The sequence below is a fragment of the Callospermophilus lateralis genome, chromosome 8 (assembly GCF_048772815.1).
Source record: "Callospermophilus lateralis isolate mCalLat2 chromosome 8, mCalLat2.hap1, whole genome shotgun sequence".
NCBI lineage: Eukaryota > Metazoa > Chordata > Mammalia > Rodentia > Sciuridae > Callospermophilus > Callospermophilus lateralis.
Window position 1 is genome coordinate 104,133,885 of NC_135312.1, and position 16,296 is coordinate 104,150,180.

The window sequence follows — 16,296 nt, forward strand, 5'->3', positions numbered from 1 at the left end:
CCAAAAACTAAAAAAAAATAAATATTAAAATTATCTCTCTCTTAAAAATAAAAGAAATAGACAAGTTCTTGTGGGCAATAAAAAAAAAGCATTGTTGTCTAGTGAGTACATTTGTCTCATCACAAAATGTTTATCCATCAGATCTATCATTCTTGGAATCCAAGGTAAGTCATAGTAAAGAAGACAGATGCAAATTGGAGGTAGTTACTCATCCTATTTTTTACCACCCAGGAGATATTTGCAGACAAAAGCAAAGAGTTTACCTCCTCATTGCAAAATGAGAATTAACTTCAGTCAAACCTCCAAACTAATATGCGTCTACTAAATTGTTTAAAAATGAAGTTTAGTTTGCCATATTTTAGGAATAACTTAAATGATTGCTACTTTGGAGGCTTAATAGAAATGCTGCTAATTTGAAATTAATTTCTGGGAATTCTTTTGTGCCCTGAATTCAATTCTCAAATAATCCTTTTGACTCTTATCAAGTTGGTGCTCTTATTTGTTTAGGCATTTTCTCTAGTGGGTTTCACTTTGAGTTTCAGAGTCAGACAGCAACTGAAAGGGAAGATAATATAAAGATGTTTCCAGGTTTTCTATTTCAATTACCACTTTAAGTGGAAAAATATTTAATTGTCAGGTCGATGAAGGTGACTTAGGAACAAAGGACCAAGCAACCCGCCCGGCGAAACAACCATCAATCAGGCACCAAGGGAACTGCCTGTCAATCAGAGTGGTATCCAGGCCAATCCTGATTCTCAGCCAGTTTCCCTGACCAACTCCAGTGGGAAAAAGGACTCTAAAAACCCCTTTTCCTGTCCCAAATCCTCCCTTTCTGACCTAACCCCCATAAAAATTTCAGTCTGGACGAGCCCCTGTGCAGTTTCTCCTCAGACCCTCTTCTTGCTCTGCCCGTCTGGTATGAGTTCCACCTGGGAGTGAGATCTCAATAAAGCCTCATTCAGCAGCCTTTTTAAATCGGCCTCCTTTTCATCTCCGATGTCTGACCTTACATTAGTTATTTGCCATTTATCTTTGACCTTCCAAGGTAGCTGTAAATGGAAAAAAGTCCCTGGATGTAGGCCACAGCCTGGAGCCTGAGAACATTTCCAAAGCTCAGCAAGTCCTTGATTGCTGATGAAGAAGACAGGACCTCAAAGGGTGCAGCTGTGGTCTTCTCAGTGTGGCTTCTTTTAATTGAGTAAAGAATAAACATTTAACAAAACAAATAAAGATTTTAACATACTCAGATTTTCCCCAACATCATGTTGGCCCACAAGATGTACCCTTAACTCTTTTTATTGATTTAAGCCCCCAGCCATGTTGCATGAGAATCATGATGTAAGTGAAAACTTCAGCTTCTTAAATCAGAATCCCTTGCATGGAACACAAGATTCCTGTTTTCCTGAATTCTGTCTCATAGTTGCCTATATTTAAGAATTTTTTGTTCTGGGCATTGAACCCAGGGATACTTTACCACTGAGCTATATCCCCAGCCATTTTTACTTTTTATTTCAAGATAGGGTCTTTCTAAGTTGCTTAGGGCCTAGATAAATTGTTGAGGCTGGCCTTGAACTTGTGATCATCTTGTTTCAACCTTCCAAATCAGTGGGATTATAAGTGAGTGCTACCATGCCTGGCTTAGTTGCCTATATTTTAGCAAATCTTCATTGTGTATATAAGCATGCCACACTGTGCACAAAGTTAATAAATAAAGTACAATTACCACAGTTTTATCATATAACACCAGAGCTTTGAAAACCTAATTCAAATTTAAGTTACCATAGTGTATTAAACACAAATTCCACTGCTAGCTCTTCAATCTATAAGTTATTACCTATGCAACAGGTGTCATCACTCTCAGTAACCAGTCATGACACTAATTTCAATACTGAATTTCAGTGAATTTCCTCTTTTCACCTACCTTGCTGAGAGGCAGTGTTGCTGCTTGTATCCAAGCCAAGAAGCAACTGGAAATTCAGTCATTCTCTATGCCATTATGAGAATCTCTCCAGATGTTAACATATACGTTATCAATTAAGAAAATCACAAATTCATGGACTTTTAAAACTGGAGTAATACTAAACTCCTTATTTATTTAAAAGGTGAGTAAACTGATATCAAAGATGTTGGCAACTTGTCAAGAATTTCTAGAATTCAATTCTCATTTTTCAGGTCAATAAATTAGACTGGATTTCTTCTGCATTCTTGTCAAATGATACAAACTGTTATACAATGCATAATATCATCAGTATTTTGCTTGGTTTCTGTCACATAAAATATGGTTTGTTGTGATTTTGTGAAATTTTTCTAATGAAAATAATTGTTGATGATAACTGAACAGAAAATAATATAAAATCTTTTTGGATACTTAACATAAATCAAGGTGATCTTTTTTAATATGAGGGTGTTGAATCTTGACACAAAGAAAAGACCATCAACTCCAATTTTAAATCAAATTAAAGCAAGCTTGTATTTGTGTACGTAAAGAGAGCTGATCAGCAGCTGTCTCTCCTAACACAGGCTAGAGATCAGCAACCCAGCTCTCTGGGAACAAGGTTTTATAGCACAAAAAGTTGCAAAGGGGGGTCTATTGATAACTTACAGATAACAGGATTTTGACAAGCATAATACAAAAGCAGTTAGTAGGTTAATGATCTACATGGCTTAACATTTCAAGGTAGGGAATAAATTTAGATCCCAATATCAGAATTTATGAGGCATTGCTGATATTTCAGAGAGGGTTGTTATCTGGTCAGGGGGAGCCAGGCCTGTGTGAGTTCAAGGCATGGGCAGGAATTGCAAACAAGTTTAGAAATTGCAGTAATTTATAGTAAAAGAGAAATTAACTTTTCATAATTTTGTGATGAGATGGCTCTCTATCATAAAATGGAATTAGGCTAGGTTCATCAAGGGTAATTCATAGTAAATTACAGAGGAATTTAACAATGTTTTTTAAGAAATAACAATTTTAGATAGACAATTGTGAGGAAGATAATCATCATACAAGCTAAACTCAGAATGTTCTTCCATATGCTCCAAGGTGACAGATCAAGGCCCTGGATTATCAAGAATTCTTCACCAGTACATCTGAAATTCAACACAAATAAAGTTACAATTTCATTCCTAGTATCTGTCAAATTTTACTCAATATATTTACTGTTTCTTTTTCCAAGAAGCCTACAGTTAACCAGGTGTTATCCCTTCATATCTAATAATTAACAATCATTAAATGGTTGGATATTAACAATTTATGCCAAGCAATTTGCACCCAAATGCTTAGTTAAACCCTAAAACAATCTAAAGGGGTATTGATATTATACATATTTTAAAGAGGAGAATTAGGATTCACAACCTTGGCCAAATTTGCAGTCACACTATGAACCAAGTTTCCAGCTTCCACAGATATACTCATTTCCAAATGTGTAATGCTGCTCTCTTCAAAGAAAATATTGTACAGGTAACTTTTCACTTACTCCTGATAGAGAACCCTCATCTTTAACTGATGACGTCTGTATACTTTGCTAAGATGATCAAAGATTCCCATAGTTCTACTCACCCACAAGACAGCCATTCAAAGAAAACAGGCTAAGAATTATAAAACAAGGACCACGGAGGAGCAAGGGCTTCCAGTTAGAGTTATACTCTAGAGGCTCTTGCACCAAGACTGTTATGAGCATTGCAGATACTGAGCTACAGAAAGATACAACAGGACCGGTAATCAGCCAAATCTTAAGTAGCAGCTGGAGCAGAGACCGATGCAGTATTATGCTACAGGTTAAAAAGTGGCTATTATTAAAAAGAAACCCGATGGAGCCACAATTATTGCCTGCTGCCATTCTTGTGCATCTCTTCAAATTTAGAAATTAAAAAAAAAAATCCATGGCCTCTCTTTCCTGGAAGAGAAGCTTCCTCCTTTGCCTTGTGAGGATGAGCCTTATATAAGTGTGAAACCCATGGTGGCTCCTTATCTGCTCCTTCTTTTCACATACACTTCATCCTGACCAGCAATGTGCCACTGACTTTCTGTAACAAAGATTTCACACCCAGATCAAACCAGGATTAAGGGGGAAAGAAAGAAAAATTTCACAGAATTTTTCCTCTCAGTAATTAATAATAGATTTGTTATTACTAATAATTATTCTAATACTATTTGGAAAATCTATGAGTTTAACAAACTGGCATTCTCTTTTCTCTTGTTAATTCAAAACCACAACTAAAACATCAATCTTTCAAAAGCTCAAAACAGATAATTCACTGCATTAAATACAATTTTGACTGCAGTCAAATACATGCACAGCATGTTCCCATGCATTACTAGTGCACAATGGCTTACTTTAAGAGTGAGGAAACATAGATTCAGAAACTCTTGTTGACCCTGGAAGGACTCCGATTTTTTCCTAAGCCCAGGAGACTTTCAATATCACACCACAGTAGAAAGTAAGCAAATCCTTTAGGACACTGAACACAAACTCACATCAAAAAGCTAGGACGGCAGTTGCTCATTGTTGTATTGGGTCCTGAACAGAACTTTTGTTCCAAAAATTCATTATGCTGCAAAGCCTGTAATACAAGGGGGAACAGGACAAGGTAAACACTTTCAAATTTCAAAGGCTGAGGTAGAAGAATTGCAAGTTCAAGGTCAGCTTGGGCAACTCAACTTAGTCAGATCCTGTGTCAAGATAAAAGAAAAAGGGCTGGAGATATACCAAAGTGTAGGAGCACACGCTGAGCATGCGCAAGGGCCTGGGTTCACTCCCTAGTACCGCAAAGAGAAAAACAAAAGTGCCAAAGAAGTATCTCAGTTACATCCTCCAGATTAATCCTCAAAAGGCCTAGTGTTGTGATGTTTTAAATTGGCCAAGAAGAAAGACTTCTGGTTGTTATTGCCCCATATTTATTTTCTTTTTTCCCAATATCTTAACCCCACAAACAATGTAATCCAAATAATACATTGGTGCTTAATGAATATTGTTGATTTAAGGTAATAATACTTTCTTGTTTGCTTCAGCCAAAATCAATTATAAATCTGGTAGTTAAAATTTGATTGTACTGTGCTAAGACACAGTTTTCTTTGGAGCCAATTAACTTGCTAAAGCCAGTATGGCTCTGAGTATTACAATGTCTTTGTTTCTCTTCTAATTTCCTTTTTAGTATATGCTATATATTCCAGTCTCCCATCCTTCATTTATTGCCTTATTGAACTGAATATGATTTTCGTTCATTAGTGAACCTTTCCCCTTTACTGAGAGATTTCTTCCCACTCTTCATCTCCCTCAAACAATGATATGACTTCCTCATGTGACTAAGGAAAACCCCAGATGAATCCCTGACCTGGTGCTTACCAAGGCTAACAGGAAATACTCATGCATTTCTCCTGGAAGCCAGTTCCTAGATGGGAGAGACTCACAGTTCATGGACGGGAAATTAGAGGGTTGGGCTTGATTTTGTTTGTTCCCAGCTTGGGAACCCAGTTACAATGGCAGATGAAGACAACTCACCATATAGCCATAATGAGGAATACTGAAGTACTGAAGCCAGGAGAGCTGAGGTGTCATGGTTTCAAAATTCAATGACATACCCAAGAAAACCTATGAAAAGCAAAACCAAATATCAGACCTGGTTCAGTGTTTTCATGAGGAACTCTGGGCAAGGCCCTCTACAAGAACTTCACAACCTTCTTAACATTTCTGCTAGGATCTACTCTTTCTTGAAATTCTTTCAACTTACTCTAAACAATAATCTTTGTTCTTTGCATGTCTATTACCTGTGCATAACTGAGGCAGTTTATGGTATTAAATGAAGGATAATATAAACTATATTACACATTTCAATTATTTCAAAGATTTTGGGAAATATACCTATAATTTGTATAGTATGTTTCACATAGTTGGAAAATTCTTAATTATCAGGATTATGTCATCATCTTTCTCTGTAATTGCACACAATTGAAGATTAAGGAATACAGTTGTCTCTTGGTATCCGAGGAATTATTTCCAGAACTCACCTATCCATTGCTCCCCAAATTTGCAGATGCTTAAGTCCCTTATTTTAAAAATGTCATAGTTTTTTTATGTAACCCATGTACATTCTTTATGCTGTAAATATGCTTATCCTATCTATGTTAAATCATTTCCATGTCTTATGACACCTAACACAATGTAAATGCTATGTGGGTTATACAGATGGCTTAGATAAGAAAAGAATAACTATACATATGCAGTCCAGACACAATTTTTGTTCTGTTATAGTTTCAATCTGTGGTAGGCTGAATCTTTGGATGCTGCACCCATAGACACGAAAGGCTGACTACATTGACTATTCAAATTGCACCACCAACATCTTTTCCCCTAATAAACCTGACCATCTAGGAACATATGCCAGACAATCCTGAGCATCACACACCCCTCTCTACTTCCACATGATATGATTTGTTATTTACAAGGGTCTGTGCAGAGTATCTGTGACTTTTGGAATAATCTGGGATACATAATTCAGGCTTACAGTAACCCAAAGCATAGAATTAATAAAGAAGAAAATATAGTGAAGTATAGCAGAAAATATGATCAATACATTCGCCTAAAGCTAACAGAAAGCAGTATCACAATAAAGACAACACGAGGGAATGCTTAAGATGAAAAAAGAGACACCTCTGAGGTCTACATAACACTTGACTCAACTGGTGCAAGGTGCCTTGTGATATGCAAAACAATGACCAGTGCTGTACTGTGCCTACACATATTTACTCTTGAAGACGCCATGTGTTTAGTATATAACCCTAAATAAAATGTAGTTTTGTGATCGGCTTCTAAACTTCCACACAGAAATGCTTATATGTCAATCAGTCCGAGCACCAAATAAAGCAAACAAAACACCTTAATTTATTGACAAACACTTCATTTACTGAAGGACAGTATAGGAAATATAAATAAGACATTAGTTTCTCAATGTATAGGAAATATAAATAAGACATTACTTTTTCAATGATATACATTGGTAGTTGCCAAATTTAGAAATGGAAAATTAAACTTTGGCAAGTACTTATACTAATTATGCATCACTGAAAGGCATCTGTTCCTACTGTAGCAGAAAGGATGTATTAATGGTTAGGCACTCCTGTTAGGTTCATGTCATAGTGGTAAGTAGTTCCATTCACCTGTTGATTCATCACTGTGAGTGCAAACTTTAGGGGCATGTAAGATTAGAACTAAGTAACCATTGGAAACAAAATAAGAACAGAGAAGTATTGACATAAATGATCATCAGGAAGTGACCTATAGATTTAAGCTCTATCAGTGGTTCCTACTCTGGTGTGTTGTCAAAATAAATATTTCTCATGTTTTTATGTGTGCATGTGAGAGAGCTAGAGATGGAAATATTCATGCAATGAAACTTGGGGGAAATCAAACATAATATATAGGTCTGGACATTTTCCACTATTTTCAAAACTCAGACTCCCTATGCTGCACACTCATGAAGCAGTGAATATCACAGTATTCACTCTGACCTTGGAGAGTAGTGAGTCCAACCAAACCATCTCTGCTGTGGGTAAACAGCTGGCAAATCTCTAATATCAGTGTCAAAGGCAGGCAGGTAACCTGTCTTTTTTATGAGGAAATGGGCCAATGATAGTTCCTCTGGATTATGAAGTTCCAATTTATCAAGGTGAATGTGCATGAAGAAACAAGGTGAAAATTCCCCTCACAGAAGCACAGTTCCCACTCACCAGCATAAACACAAAATAGACCATCACCAGAAGTGTTTTTCCAGATGCTGCATTCTCATGTATTCCTATAGCCAGGATCATGGCAGTGGTGGAATAAGCCACCATCAAAGTGGTAATCATTGTGATGAGGAAAGCTGTTATCCCCGGTTTCAGCCCTCAGAAAGAAAAGAAGGGGTCAGTGCAGCTGTCTAGGTCACCTTATATTTCAGACTGTTCAACATGCAAATAACAGTGTAATTTCCCAATCAACTAATATCAAAATGAAAAAAAAGATACACATGACCCAACTATCATGATTCATGCTTTCATTTTTTTCCTCGCTATAACTGCACAAAGTTATCACAGTATTCTTTCATACATTTACTGATGAAGGACCTTTCCATGTAACACCTACTCTTCTTTACGTGTAATTATGATCAATATCTGAGTTCCTGAGGTGGAGAGACACAGGCAACACAAATGGTTAAAATTCTATTGTCTAAGGAGACTCAGGAGCATATTCATGTACCCAGACATCTCCACATTGTTCACTGTTTGCTACAACTGCATTAGTGAAGAAACTGGGGTTGGGATTCCACAAGTGGATTTAGTGCCTTGGGAAATGGAGAGTTTCTCCATAATGGAAGACTTCCCTAGACAAACATCACATGGCTCTGTGATGGAGAATGGGTTAGATTAAGTAACTACTTTATAAACAATAATGTGCTAATGCTCTGGGTCATATAGTGTGCAGATTTTGAAACAGCTTCAAGAACACCAAACAAGAGTCTGAGGGTCTAGATTTCATGACAAATTCATTATGACAACTTTTTTTTAAAAAAAAGATATTTATTTTTTAGTTGTAATTAGACACAATACCTTTATTTTATTTATTTTTATGTGGTGCTGAAGATCGAGCCCAGGACCTCACAAGTGCTAGGCAAGCGCTCTACTGCTGAGTCACAACCCTAGTCCTATGATCACTCTTTTTTTGTAAAATGGGAGATTTAAGCTCTATCAGTGGTTCTTACTTTGGTGTGTTGTCAATAATAGATACTTCTGGTGTGTTTGTGTTTGTGTGTGTGTGTGTGTGTGTGTGTGTGCGTGATATGGAAATACTCATGCAATGAAACTGGGAGGAAATCTGAGCATAATGCACAAATGCATCTTTCTATATCCACCAAACAAGTAGTTTTATTAAATCAATCTATTTTAAAAATCGCCATCTTTCTTTCACCATAGAAGGAGACAGGGAGAGGATGTATGTGTGTGTTGATTATTTATGGCTCACAATTAATCTTTTAGATACTCGAGATATTACCTATCTATGTATATTTTATCTCCATATAGAGATATACGTAGAGATACAGAGAAGAAATGTAGATATATAGGCAATAAATATCAGTTCCTCTAGCATAGCTTCAAATCGTTTTACAAATTCCCTTGATATTTGTGTATGACACACAGCATTTCTCAAAAAAAAGAGTAGTTTTAAAAAAGAGTTTTAAAGTTTGTTGGACTGCTTACAGGTATGCATGACTGAAAACGAGGCTACTTGGAAGACTGAGGCAGTAGGCTCACAAGTTCAAGGCTAGCCTGGACAACTTATCAAGATTAAAATGTCTCATATTAAAGTAAAAATAAAATGGAATGATTCAGCACTTGCCTAGTGAGCTTATACCTAGGTTCAATCCTCAGTACACCTCTGCCCACCTCCGACCACCACACAAAAGTTTGGTTTTTTAAAAAAGTCTGAACAATGCCCACATTTAGCAGCTATATTAGAGATGATACAATGTTTCAATAGCTTTTGGCTTGGTTTGTAATTTGGAGAAACATGAACTTGTTTACAGAGAATTTAGAAATTAGCATCACCTCATATTTAAGGACTAAAGAAACATCCTTTTTGTCTTGTTACTTACCTAACATCAAGTATAGCACAAGAGTAAATATAAAACTTGGAAAAAACCTCCCAAATAGTAAATCAAATAACAGTTTTCCAAGGAAATAAGATGACACCCTATAGTATCCATTGAGGTACTCGTGTCTGCAGAACAAAAACACACACCACACATCCCAGATTAGTCCAAGAAGGTACAGCCCAGATGAGATGCTGCTGTGCAGACTCCTGCTGCCACCAGGTCTGACACTGTAGCTGCCGACAGGCTCCAGACTGAACCCCTACACCCCTCTCTACCTCAGGTGCAGCCTCTCTGGGGCATTAGCTCCACAAGGCTCTTGCTGTGACCCTCTCATGACAGCACCCCTCCTGCTACCACCCATTCTGGCCTACATCACCCCTCCAGAGACATAGTCTTCATCTCCTCACTCTCCTCAGAAGACCTGCTTCTACTCTGAGGATGACTTTGCCTGAAGAGCAGCACTCAAGGGGCTAATCCCAGTGGTAGCACAGACTTTTCTTCTCCTCAATCCTGAGTGTGAAGAATTTGACACTGATATTTTCCAAAGCCTCAATGTAAGTGTACATCCCTAAACTCCTTTTACTTCTGCTCTTCTCATGGTACAAAAGAAAAAAAAATCATCTTCCTTCAATGATCACATCTCAACCTGCAACCCTGTCAGCTACCAAATCCTCATCTTCTTCCTAAATTCTCCTGTAATTCCAAACTCTTCCACCAGTGTCTTCATTCCTTCCCTCCGATGATTCCTGCCCTTGGCATGTAAGTATGGGAAAATCTCTTCCATCTTTGAAAACAGAAGAGACACAACCAGCCAGCTCTTTACTGGAAGGCTGCCCTCTGGCCACTTCTACTCCTTCATCCACCAAGGACTACACTTCCTTAAACTCTTTGTCACTTTTACTTCCCACCTCTGAATTGCATTAAATCTCTACCAAGCTTCTTAAACTTTTCCCATGACTGCTACCATGACCTGTTATTTGCTAAAAACAAAAAAGTTAATTTCAGCCCCTTTATTGCTTATTTTCCCTGTAACACTGGAATTCACTGACCACATCAAACACTGAAACTCTGTTTTCCCTCAGTAGCAGGCCCCACTTCCTCTTGATTTTCCAGTCCATCCCTGAGTGCCTCTTCTCCGTTAATATTAGCAATCTCTATACAGACTTCAAAAGCTCATGTTGCACTTTACATGTACATGCAATTTGCATTTGTCAATTAAATGAACTAAGAAATAAAACAACACTAATAATCTCCCAGATTATATCCTTGGCTCAATTCTGAATGTTATCAGTTTGACCAGAGGGTCTGATGCTACTTCCCAGAGTGGAAACCTACTCACATAAAAAGATTCCTCTCCATCAGGAAGATCTCCCTGGCTGAGACACTTGTGACACACTGGAAGACAGTTAGCACATAGAGTGACCAGGCTCTGCAGAGGAGGAACAAAAGCCCTACTGTTAATTCAATACGATTAAGGAAATTTTGTACTCATAGAACTTTTCATATCTGTAATGATATAACATTAAATCGATTTTTAAAAAAATAAAGGTTATAATAGACAGGGATGTCTATTAAAAAAATGTTAAAATAGAGACCCAGGAGTCTCTGCCCACTTCTGTGTCTCCATAGGGTGACTTTGTGACTATATATTGTAGTACAGTTTTTGAGGTATGTGACATTTTGCTGAGCAATTATGTTTGGAGACAGCCCTTAAAAAGTCTCAACAAGAAATGAGATTTTTAAGGGCACATTATAAAACACTTCATAGGTAACAATCATTGCAGTAACCTAAGTGCTATTCAAGTAAAAGGAAATCCCAAATCCTACCCACCTATCCTACACTCTTATATTATCCTTAAAGAAAAAAAGAGGGCAGTAAAATGCTATATCCTTAATGCTTCTTTTTGTTCTAAAATCCTAGACAAGTTGGGGAACAATGAGAACTGCCTGGGCCAAAATTTCCATATATATATATAAAATCTTGAGGTGCCCTGGCTCTCTCTCACTTATGCTGGGAACTAGGGCAAGTTAGTGTTACCTGTTGAAAGTTACTTTCTTACACTTGTTCCTGGACAGCGATTCCTTGGGATGCTGGTCTTGCAAGTGATAGATGGTAGACAGACATGGGTGGTAGGGATAAGCAGCTAAGAGGTTAATTCCCATGTTGAACACCTGAGCTGAGTATACAAAATAACCCCGAGTAACAATAGTAACACAAGGAGAAAAGTAAGTTAATGCTGGTACTGTCGTTGCTTCTATAACTTCACCTATCAAACTTGCCTCCCTGCAGTAATGATGCAGACCAGAGCACAGGGGGGAGTGAGCTGCTCATCAGGCAGCCACCACTGAACAGTGTGGAGACAGATAAAAGATATTACTTTCTGGTGAAGTCCCAGCAGCACTGAGTGCAGCAGAGGAACACCAGCCCACTGCCACTGGACCTCCCCCACAAGTATTTCTCGATAAACTCTATAACTTCTTTGCTCTCTAAACATTCTACCCCTTTTCCCTAGCACAGCTGGGCAGAAATGAATACAATTCTCAAGTCAAACTAATTAAAATATATCAATGAAACTGGCCCACAAACAAACAAAAAAGATAGGCTAACTGGATTACATCACAATTGAAAACATTGTATACATCAAAGGCACTAACAATAGAGTGAAGACAGCCTATAGAATGAAAGAAAATATTTGCAAATCATGTATCTGATTAGGGATTCATAATCCAGGAATGAAAAAAAAACTACAACTCAACTATAGCAACAATAAACTCTCCAAATAATCCAATTTAATTAGCAAAAAAATTTAAATAGACATTTCTCCAAAGATCCAGTGGAAATATATTATTTAAAGAAAGAAAAAAAATTACATGTTCTGGTGGGGAGGTGTAGAAATTGGAACCCTATGTACTGTTGGTAAAAATGTAGATGGGAGGATCCAAAATGGCAGGCTTGAGGGAGGCTGCATTCCTTGTTACTCCATGACTTGGGATTTAAGCAGTGGGAATAATATTTCTCTGCAAGTTATTAGAGGACTCTTGACAGCTTCTCCCATGCAAGAATCCTGGCCGATGGCCCATGCAAGACTCCCATCTGATGGCCCAGGCAGGACAACAGGCATCAGCGCCCACACAGGTCTCCCAGGTGCTACTCCTGTGCAGGACACCTGGCCACCACTCCTGTGTGGACCCCTATCTACCAGCACGGGGCTTTCCTGATTGCCTTCATCTTGGGACACTGCAACTGCTATCATCTGAGGACATCAGACAGGATCTAGAGATAGCTGCCCACCACAACACTGCATGCCACAGAGCTCCATATCTGAACTCACAGCATAACACCACCTCCCATCCCGACCTGACACCCCATCTCTGAAAGCATCTGCTTCCATCTTGGGACAATTATTCGCCATCCTTATTTGGGGCAACTCCCACCTGGAGACATTGGCTGAGGCCTAGAAGCAATATCAAGGAGAGGTATTGGCACCTTGCAGGAACACTATAAGCCTATAGAGTAAAACTATAACACCTTGAACTCTCAGTGCTAGAAGGGAAGACACATGAACAATATGAAAAAAAAAGGGGGGGGGAGAATGTGCCCCAACAGACCAAGATACTACATTATTAGAATCCATGGCCAGAATAGCAGAAGAAATAACAGAAGAAGTTCAGGATGTAAATAATTAAAATGCTCTGTGGATTAAAGGATGATATAAGAGAGAAAATACAGGCAGCAAAAGATCATTTCAATAAAGAGCTACATAAGCAAATACTGGAAGCAAAAGATTACTTCAATAAGGAGATAAAGATTCTGAAAATCAATAAACAAACAGAAATCCTTGAAATGAAGGCAACAATAAACCAAATTAAAAACTCAATAGAAAGCATTACCAATAAACTAGAACACTTGGCAGACAGAACCTAAGACAATGAAGACAAAATATACAATCTTGAAAATAAAGTTGACCACACAGTGAAGATGGTAAGAATCCATGAGCTCCACATCTAAGAATTATGGGATAACATGGAAAGACCAAATTTAAGAATTAAGAATGAATTAGATAGAGGAAGGCATAGAGTTACAAACCAAATGAATGAAGAATCTATTCAATGAAATAATAGCAGAAAAATTTCCAAACCTGAAGAGTGAATTTGAAAATGAAATATAAGAGGCTTACAGGACACAAAATATAAAACATCACAACAAATCTACACCAAGGCATATTATAATGAAAATGCCTAGCATACAAAATTAGGAGAGAGTTCTAAAAGCCACAAGAGAAAGGAATCACATTATATATAGGGGAATTAGGGCCTCTTCAGATTTTTCAACCCAGACTTTCATAATTAGACGACCCTGGAATAACATGTACCAAGCTCTGAAAGAAAATGGATGCCAATCAAGAATCTTATATCCAGAAAAATTAAGCCATAGATTTGATGATGATATAAAAACCTTCCATAATAAATAAAAGTTAAAAGAATTTACAATTAGAAAACCTGCACTATAGAACATCCTTGGCAAAATATCTCATGAGGAGGAAATGAAAACAACAATGAAAATCAGCAAAGGTAGGTATTGCACTAAAAGAAAAACCAATCAAAGGTGAAATCAAGTCAAATTAAATACCAAAAATAAATAAAAATGACCAGGAATACAAATCATGTCTCAATAATAACCCTGAATGTTAATGGCCTAAACACATTAATCAAAAGACACAGACTGACAGATTGGATTACAAAAAAAAGGACCCAATAATTTGTGGCCTTTAAGAGATTCATCTCATAGAAAAAGACATCCACAGACTGAAGGTGAAAGGTTGGGAAAAAATATACCATTCACATGTACTGCGGAAATAAGAGGGGGTTTCTATCCTCATACCAAATAAAGTAGACTTCAAGCCAAAGTTAATCAAAAGGGATAAAGAAGGATGTTACATATTGTTTAAGGGAACCATACAACAAAAAGACATAACAATTATAAATATATATGCACCAAACAATGGAGCATCTATGTTCATCAAATGAACTCTTCTCAACCTTGAGAGTCAAATAGACCACATCACAATAATACTGGGTGACTTTAACACACCTCTTTCACCACTGGATAGATCTTCTAAACAAAAGATAAACAAAAAAACTATAGAACTCAATAGTACAATCAATGTCTTAGACTTAACAGGCATATATAGATTATTTAGTTCATCAACAAGTGAATACACTTTCTTCTCAGCAGCACATGGATCCTTCTCTAAAATAAACCATATATTATGCCACAAAGCATCTCTTAGCAAATAAAAAAAGTAGAGATATTAATCTGTATTCTATTGGATTATAAGGGAATAAAATTAGAAATCAATGATAAAATAAAAAATAGAAGCTACTCCAACACCTGGAGACTAAATAATATGCTTTTGAATGATGAATGGATAGCAGAAGACATTAAAGAGGAGATTAGAAAATTCTTAGAGGTAATGAAAACACAGATACAACATATCAAAATCTCTGGGACACTAAGAAGGCAATACTAAGAGGAAAGTCCATTGCAGGGAGTTCATTCATTAAACGAAGAAAAAGTCAACAAATAAACGACCTAACATTACATCACAAAGCTCTATAAAAAGAAAAACATATGAACACCAAAGGTATTAGAAGCCAGAAAATAATTAAAATCAGATTTGAAATAATGAAATCGAAACAAAAGTATCAATTGAAAAAATTGATGAAAAAAAGCTGGTTCTTTGAAAAAATAAATAAAATTGATAAACCCTTAGCCATACTAATGAAAAAAAGGAGAAAATTCAAATTACTAAAATTTGTGATGATAAAGGAAATATCACGACAAACACTACAGAAATACAGAAAAAAATTAGAAGTTATTTTAAAAATTTGTACTCCAATAAAGTAGAAAATATTGAAGACATCAACAAATTTCTAGAGTCATATTATTTACCCAAACTGAATCAGGACAATATACACAAGTTAATCAGATGAATTCCAAGCAATGAAATAGAAGATGTTATCAAAAACCTGTCAACAAAGAAAAGCTCGGGACCAGAAGGATTCCTAGCTGAGTTCTACAGAATTTTCAAAGAAGAATTAATACCAATACTCCTCAAATTATTCCACAAAATAGAAAAAAGAGGAAGCCCTTCCAAACTCATTCTATGGGGCCAATATCCCCTAACATCAAAACCAGACGAAGACACATCAAGGAAAGAAAACTTCAGACCAGTAGCTCTAATGAATATAGATGCAAAAATTCCCAATAAAATTCTGGCAAATTGAATACAAAAACATATTTGAAAGATAGTGCACCACAACCAAGAGGGGTTCAACCCAGTGATACAACGTTGGTTCAACATTTGTAAATCAATAAATGCAATTCACCACATCAATGGACTTAAAGATAGGAATCACATGATCATCTCAATAGATCCAGAAAAAGCATTCAACAAAATGCAGCACCCCTTTGTGTTCATAACACTAGAAGAACTAGGGATAATAGGAACATATCTCAATATTGTAAAAGATATTTATGCTATGCCCAATGCCAACTTCATTCTAAATGGAGAAAAATACAATGCATTTCTTCTAAAAAACTGGAACAAGACAGGGATGCCCTCTTTCACCACTTCTATTTAACATAGTCCTTGAAACTCTAGCCAGAGC

The 16,296-nt window shown here is 36.9% G+C and overlaps 1 protein-coding gene across 1 annotated transcript in view; it reads right to left on the reverse strand.

Annotated features, from left to right (window-relative positions):
- Nucleotides 1-2,939: 2,939 nt before the first annotated feature.
- LOC143405769 (broad substrate specificity ATP-binding cassette transporter ABCG2-like) overlaps nucleotides 2,940-16,296 on the reverse strand; it is a 42,579-nt gene continuing 29,222 nt past the window's right edge. Inside the window, 6 exon segments of the mRNA XM_076864077.2 lie at nucleotides 2,940-3,087; nucleotides 4,475-4,560; nucleotides 5,499-5,588; nucleotides 7,724-7,878; nucleotides 9,625-9,749; nucleotides 10,964-11,053. Of these exon segments, the coding sequence (XP_076720192.2) occupies nucleotides 2,940-3,087; nucleotides 4,475-4,560; nucleotides 5,499-5,588; nucleotides 7,724-7,878; nucleotides 9,625-9,749; nucleotides 10,964-11,053 (694 nt within the window).